The 7906-nt window shown below is 37.2% G+C and overlaps 1 protein-coding gene across 1 annotated transcript; it reads right to left on the bottom strand.

Annotated features, from left to right (window-relative positions):
- Positions 1-208: 208 nt before the first annotated feature.
- LOC127101605 (uncharacterized) lies at positions 209-5422 on the bottom strand. Its single transcript, XM_051039060.1, has 9 exons — positions 4453-5422; positions 4219-4309; positions 3513-3994; positions 3188-3290; positions 2002-3092; positions 1775-1877; positions 977-1668; positions 667-765; positions 209-593 (listed from the first exon to the last, which is right to left on the bottom strand). Exons 1-9 carry the CDS (start codon positions 5371-5373, stop codon positions 525-527), a joined length of 3651 nt encoding a protein of 1216 aa, XP_050895017.1. The 5' UTR covers positions 5374-5422; the 3' UTR covers positions 209-524.
- Between the last annotated feature and the right edge of the window lie 2484 nt (positions 5423-7906).

The raw sequence follows: 7906 nt of genomic DNA, 5'->3' as shown, positions 1-7906 counted from the left end.
ACTTACCTATGCAAAAAAAACACAATCATTCAACATATCATTTACCTATGCAAAAAAATGCTAATATGCAAATGGAAGAACCTTTGCTACTTCGTTTACATTTGATTATCAGTTAGATGGTGGAGGTTTAAAGATTAGAAAATGAAAAGTAGTTTTTGAAAATAAATACTTGTCAAGGGACAGATTGGAAGAAGAAAAACAAATTAAATAGGTCCAAGTATCCGGATCCAATATTTGTATGAGTGGTCCCGCTCCATTTCTTCAAGTGTTCGATGATAATAAAAAAAAACAAGTCCAACTTTCTTTGAATAAAGAAAATATATTATCAACTTCTGTAAAAAAGTATCTACAGCACACCCAAGAAAAAGTGGAACTAAAACAAATCTCTGTAAGGTTCTTCTCCCTGTCACTCTTTCCCCCTACTGCTAGAAATATCAAGCATCAACATTAAGCTGAACTTGCTCCACTTCTAGAAACAAATGTCTGTTCAGACGATAGATAGTGTAGGATGCAAATGGCCATTTTTATGAGTCTGGTTGAATGACTTTTTCTTCAACTTGATCTGAAAATTTAACACTTGGTGGCAGCAGACTCTGCACAAAATAAGCTAAATAAACTAACTGTATATTTGGATAAACTAACTTTAGCAATAACTATGACACATACCGGTGTTCTGCAATGCATGTTAAGATCATCATTCATCTGGCTAAGCCGTTCCTTTGCCAGTTGTTCTGTTTCAAATGCTTTCCTGCAAGCTTCTTTCACCTGAAAATATACAGATAAAAAAAAAATTTAATTTGATTAGTGATTTCTTCTTATTTTTGTGCTACGTTATCACTATTTGGCATATAAAGAGGTGTGGATCGGTACAGATATAGTTAAGAATGATAAAATGATCAGAGAAGAAACATTAGAAAATGAAAGATATTTTGTCAATCTCCATCCAAAAGAAAATGAAAGATCATGTGGCACTCACTTGGCTTCCATCAAAAACTGGAGTGTCATTGACACCATCGTTGTTTCTTTCTAAAATGTTTCTGAGATGGGATAGTTCCTTCATGAGGTCTTGGGCGACCTCATCAGCATCTAGCAGCTGATTTCTAGAAAATTCAAATGCTCTATCTGCATGGAGGCGGAAAGAAACACAGTTTAAACATGTGCAAAGCCCTCTGCATCCTCTGGGGTTTCTTCTCAAAATTCCTTTTTGGAAACCAACACTTGGGGCACTAGGTTGATCTGTGACTTTAAGTTGGGACAAGCTCTGAGAATATCCAAGTGTTTCAGGTGATCTCTCCCCAATAGACAAAGCAGGTGTGGCCTCTTCTTCTATAGTCATAACTTCCTCAGTTATAGGTCTTAAAGGTGTGGTTAGTAAGTCTCTCTGAACAGACTTTGGTGAACTGATTAAATTCTCTAGCTTGTCAAGTCCATTTGATAGGATCTGTTTATCTGGTAGTTGAGATTTTGGGCTTGAACTATCATTATTTAAATCACAAGCTTGCAACTCTGTTTCTTTCTGAGCACCAGAATCGCATGTATCATCCATAGGAACACGGTCATTTGAAGCACTTATCAGATTTACTAACAAGTTTGAATCTGAAATTGGAGCAGCTGGAGTATGATCCAAAAGCTTCTGAACTTTTGGTTGATGATCATTATTTGAAGCACCTAAAAGTAGTAAGTTTAGTTATAAACAATGGATGCTGATTAAAAAACTGAAATTGAACTTTTTTACAGAACCATATCTTTCAATACAATAAGAATTGATACTTACAGGATTTAGACTTCACAGCTTCCAAGAAAATCGGAAGCATTCTTTTGTAGTTTAAAGACCCAGCATGTTTAAACAACTTCATTCGTGGACTACGATTTAGAACCTGTTCAAAAGACAATCAAATATATTTTTAAGAAAAAAAATTAACACAACAGGAAAAAGTATTATAATAATGAGGGATAAAAACTTTATTTTTGGAGATAATATTAAGACTTTGAGGTCCTTACCACTGTGGTCTTGGATTCAGATCCATTTTCAATCTCCCCAACAGAACTAGCAATTTTGTCATTGGTTCCTTTTGAAGGCATCTTTGAGGCATAAACCAAGCCATTCAGAAGACTTTCTGCTATGTCACCACCATGTGCTGCAATGTTTGGTAACTCTGGTTTATCAGAAATAATCTTCTCTGATGGTGGCCTAGGTTCTTCATTTGAGATGTTGACACTTAAAACTACAGAATCGCCAAACTTTCTAATTGCATGGCTATTTGTTTCATTCTCCTCTGCAATGTCTGGTAACTCTGATTTATCAGAGATAATCTTCTCAGATGATGGTCTAGGTACTTCATGTGAGATACTGACACAACTCAAAACCACATTATCATCATTTTTGCTAATTGCATGGCTGCTTGTTTCGTTCTCCTCAACTTCTAGCATATTAGGATCCAATTGACATAGACTCTGACCTTCAGGAGGACAGCTGCTAATAGAGTCCCACTTCTCCAGATTCACTAACTCCTTACTTTTATCATATTCAAAAGTGAATCCCTGAGCTTCGCTGGAATGATGCTTAAAGGAAAGGTTGGAGATACCATCATTAATATTAAGCAAATTTTGGTCTTTTGATGGTGTAACGCTAAAGCATTGTTCAGATATAGTGGTATGCAGTTGAGTAAAGCCATTGTGGTTAGTAGCTTCAGTGACAATCTTAGCACAGTTAACATCCATCATTACTGAACAAGGATCAGTCTTTGATTCACTCAAGCACTCGTCTTTTGAAGAAATTGCAGCCTTCTCGGAATGTGCCTGAACACAGGATTCAGATGAGCACTCATGGACCATTTTTTTTGCCTCCAATTGCATTGGCAATTCAGAGAAGTCTTGGGAAGATGTCAACTCTGGAAGGTTGCAATGAGTTAACATATTGGCAGGATTAACTACAACACTGTTTGCCAAAGCATTAGGGTCAACTTTGTCTTGCATTGAGCCACTGACTGCCATTTGTATGTTAATAGAAGCTTCTTCACTTTGAGATGGCAAAGGAAGCTCCTTTGCATACAAACCTGAGTCTTGAGCCTGGTCACCAAATTTTGATGTACCTGCAAAATCAGCTAGTACCTTCATTGTCCATTTCTAAATAAAATCTACTGTATATAACTAATATTGCATAAGCGACTGAAAACACAGTGGTTACCAGAGTCTTCTTTAGTACAATTCTTTAAAAATGGAAGCAACCTTCTATAGTTGACTGAACCTGGGGTTTTGATCAGCTTCCCATTCAAATAAGGTCTGTGCACCTGCAAAGACATCCAAGGTAACATGGTATATCTAAGTTACACACAAAAGTAAAATGATGTATATGTATGTATCATCAAAAGTAAATACAGAAGGTATTAGAAAGTTCACTAGCTGCTAAATTGAAAGTTTAAACATCTCTACACCCCTCAAAAGACCTGAATCAAACAGTATACCCTATAATTGGTAGAAAATAAGGATTTGAGCACATGCCAGATTCTTACATGTTTATTCTTAAGAGGCATATTCCTCTTGTCAGCTTTGGGGCACACATCCTTCGACATGCTCTCTGTTTGGTCTACATTGAGCATTGAAGAATCATGTAACTCAGGATCATGTGTCGCTGGTATAGAATCTTTATTCAAAACACCAAGCTGCTCTGAGACACAACTACTGTGATTAGTAGCCCCAGCATTACCAACATCTCTGGCACCAAGAAAACCTGCAGCTGGATCCGCCTTTGAATCACTCACACATTCATCATCCTTGGATGGCCCAGATAAACATTCACCATTAACTTTAGCAATATCTAATTGCATTGGTGAGGATGTCAGCTTTGGCCCATTAGTATCAAGCATGGTGAAACTATCAGTCATAGTTTCAGGTTTAGAAGCTTCGTCATGACTATCAGATGACAAAGGACATTCAAACCCATGTGCATCCATAACCTTCTTATCTTTGAGGCAATGACCCGAATTCAGTATACCTATAAAATTATAAGCCAATTGGTTCCAATGCACAAATCAGACTAAATCATCATCTACATTTTACACTATTCACAATATATAAATAATAAACATTTTTCTGCAGGAAACTATTTTCAAAATCATGTCTAAAACCAATTAATTTCATCATGCATATCAAGCTAAATCATGACCTACACGTATGCCATCAATAAACAATACAGGATTTTCTGCATAAAACAATTACCGAAATCATCTCCCATAATCTCCATTAGCCTTCTGTAATTTACTGAACCTGGAGCTTTAAACAATTTCCCTGGCAAGCGTGGTTTGAGTACCTACGTCATCAAGATTCATATCAACTAGCAGCACAGGTGGTGACATCGTAGACAAAATTCAGAGCAAAAAGTATTTTGAACAAAAATGTTAACTAAATCATAAGATACGATGAAAATAACTTGAAAGCATTAAAGGCGCTTACAGATTTGCTCTTGAGAGCATGGCTGTTTAACTGGCAATCTTTGGTACCAAAAAAACCCTTGCCTGAATTTTCCTCTGCGTTTACAGCAAGGGGGGTATCTTTAACAGTGAGGGCCTCTCTGGTTTTCCTCGCAGCTCCATTAACTTCCAAATTAATACTTATCACAGCATCTGGTGGTGTTGTTTGTACGGGTTCTTCACCCAAATCATCAATTTTCTCCAAACAATAGCCACCATTTTTTTCATCAATTTGCTTGTGAACTTGCAATTTCGGACTTTCATATGATGATTCAATGTTTCCCCGGTTGAAATCCCGAGATTCACATGAAAACCCTAAAACAGGTACCTCAGTGAGTGAGACCCTCCCATCGTCTACACGTGCATCCCCGTTATCCACAAACAGCGATTCAAACTCTGATTCAGCTACTTCCCGCTCGGAATCAACGGCACTCCGATTGGACAACGCACTTCCGATCCGATCGGAGCAAGCACCTGCGCTGGACAAAAACGAATAAACTCGCCTCGTACGAAGATCCTTCGCCGTAGCACAAGCTAGGTCACCGTCGTCAAGCTTCGCTTTCTTGCAAAGATCCTTAACGAGATCTTTGTCTTCCGAATCCGATTCGCAATAGTCCTTGCAAATATCCTGAATGAGAGTTTTGTATTCCGATTCGGAAAATTCTTGCGATGCATTGTTTCCAGCAAAATGAACGGGAACGTGATAGAGTTCCTCTTGTGTTGGAACTGGAACTGGAACTGGAACGAGAACGGTACATGGTTCAGCCTTACCCCGGATGGGATCGGGACGGATCTGACCGGAGCGGCTCCGGTGTAAGAGACTCTGGGATCTGCTGCGGGTGAAAGTGGAAGAGACGGGTTGAGATCTGTGGTTTCGTTTGCGGGATTTTTGAATCACCTCCATGGCTGCTGCGCTCTCGAGTGTCGTCGCTATGTGAGAGACTTGGCGCACTTTTTTATACAAGCATATGTGTGATGGCGGGAACAAGGGCTTTTTTGGCGGGTAATTCGTGTGTGGTGATAATTCCAATTTTCTTTTTCATTTTGGTTCGTTCATGTTTTGCAAGTTAAAAATCATTATTTTATCTTTTATTAAATATTGTTTTATTTTTCAAATATTACAATCACTTGAAAAAATTATAGTTCCGCCAAAAAAAAATAATACTTTAAAATAAGAAATAATAAAAAATTGTTATATTAAAACATTCAAACTTCTATTTATTTATTTTCAACCTACACCACAAGTTTTATGAAATCTTTCTTAAAAATTGTCACATTTTTTCTCAAAATTGTTCTCAACTCGAGAATGTATTGTGAATAGTTTCTTTATTAATTTGTTTTTATCTTTTTTTCAAAATGTATATGTGTATGTTGATTCGAATGATATCCATATGTTTGAATGTTAATTTAGTGCATGAATGTATTCTAAAAATTGTATTTTTTTAATGTTTATTTTTGTTTTGTTTGATTGTTATGGGTGATTGTAATATGAAATTATTTATGGATCGTTATAAGTGTTATATCTCATGACCAATATATCACAACGAACGTCTTATAGTCATTTAGACGTGTGAGAGATCTTAATGTGAAAGGTGGTAAGTTGATCATTTGTTCGGCACATGAGCGGGATATACACGTCGCAAGAGATCTTCAAAAAAAAATGTTATCTACCACAATTCCCAGAGGAAGGGGATTTGGTTGACTGAATCCAAGGAGGAACCTATATGCAGATATGGGTTTTGCTATATCTAAATATACTATAAATACCTACCTAAAGTGCTAGGTCAAAGTTTACATTTATAAATCACAAACTTGAGACCTTTGGCTTAGTACACGCTAGCAAGGTCTAAATTATTGTACTCGCTCTAAATTTAAAAAAAAACATTCATCATTGGTCCGGTAAAACGTTATTGGGTCACACTCTTTTGACAATACTTTTCATTTAAGCAGTTATCATTCAACAATGGTAGTGTCTCTGATGACTTCTCGGTAAGTGTACCGATAATGTCGCAGTAATAAAAAAAAGATCGAATCCATAGGGACTACCTTCAAGCAAGACAAAATATGTGCAATGTATAAAAAACTAGTAAAAATAGGGGTTTCAGTTTTAGTGTGAAAAGTAAATAAACGATTAAACATAATTACGAAAGCGGTCACGTTATGTTTTAGAATCTCATATTTCTCTATTGTTAATGGTTGATGCCTTGTATGAATGATCTCACTATAACCCCACGACGAATTAACAAAATTGTTATAGTCGATCCCTCACGAAATAACTCACTAGCCACTATTCAAAGTTTTGTATCCCTAGTTGTCATACGGTGAACTGACTTGGGGTATTTTGCTTTTTATCGCAATGTCGCGGATAGCAAGAGTCGCCACCGACTTTTCTTTTATCCAATAAGGAAAGGTGGAAAAGAACAGGAAAGACCTCAATAGATTTTGGGTTCGGGAGGTACATTATACAAAGGGAAGGTACTAGCACCCTTTGTATCCATGGTTATCCATGGGCTCTTAATTGCTGGATCACTTATATTTTTGTCTGAAAAGTGTTGGTGAATTGTTTAAAAATGTTTCGAAAAGAGAGTTTAACTTTGTAATGATTCTCGTATGAATGTATACAAAGTATTTATCTCGTTTGATTTTGAAAAACAGTTTAGAAAAATATAACTTGGTAATGATTCTAGTATGAATGTATACCAAGTGGTGATTTTCTAGGACTTGCAAAGTGTGAGGGGTGGAAAATGTTTTAGGTTATGATCCAGTAATTGAGAGTTATACCTTCCTAAGGTCGTTATGGGCATTTCCTATCCTTATGAGGGTAAAACTGTCCTTACTATTGAGAAGTAAGTAGTTTTATCCTTTGGATGTAAAAGGGTCATTGTAGGGTCATCGATAGGTCATTGAAGGCAACAGTTGTAAGGATACCTTAGCATTCGAAGGGACGATCATCATTTAACCGTAGGCTACACCGAAGGGTCATCGAGGGGCAAAATCGTATTTTCGAAGGCAACATCCGAGGGACCATGATTTATTTTATGATGATTTAACCGAAGGGTCTTTGCTAAGTGTATCCCTACATTTGCGGGACACGACCGTTATACCGTAATACCGTAGGGCAGCAAAGAGAGGTCCAAGATCACATATTTAAAGGCCATATTTTACAATCAATTAGGCAATTAGGATGAATCTCCACATTAAAATCAATACGCTAGACCGTATAGTGAGTCATTCATTAGGCTGTCGACTTCACTGGGGAGTTAGAATGGGTCATACGCCGCTGGGGATAACAGATCAAAATGGATCATACGCTAGATCGTATCTGAGTTGCAGAATGGGCCGTCTGTTAGGCTGTATCTGACGAAAAGTAGTCGTACGCTAGACTACACCTCGGGATGTACCGTACGCTAGGTAGTATCTGAGGAATGAAGATCCGA

The sequence above is a fragment of the Lathyrus oleraceus genome, chromosome 7, assembly GCF_024323335.1.
Source record: "Lathyrus oleraceus cultivar Zhongwan6 chromosome 7, CAAS_Psat_ZW6_1.0, whole genome shotgun sequence".
Lineage (NCBI taxonomy): Eukaryota > Viridiplantae > Streptophyta > Magnoliopsida > Fabales > Fabaceae > Lathyrus > Lathyrus oleraceus.
This window is presented reverse-complemented; position numbering and strand designations above follow the sequence as displayed.

Excerpts from the sequence above, each read along its gene's own strand:
- LOC127101605 (XM_051039060.1), bottom strand. The coding sequence starts at position 5,373 with ATGGAGGTGATTCAAAAATCCCGCAAACGAAACCACAGATCTCAACCC. Across the intron at positions 3,995-4,218 it reads GATTATGGGAGATGATTTCG|GTATACTGAATTCGGGTCAT; the intron begins GTAATTGTTTTA and ends ATAATTTTATAG. Across the intron at positions 3,093-3,187 it reads TTGTACTAAAGAAGACTCTG|GTACATCAAAATTTGGTGAC; the intron begins GTAACCACTGTG and ends CTGATTTTGCAG.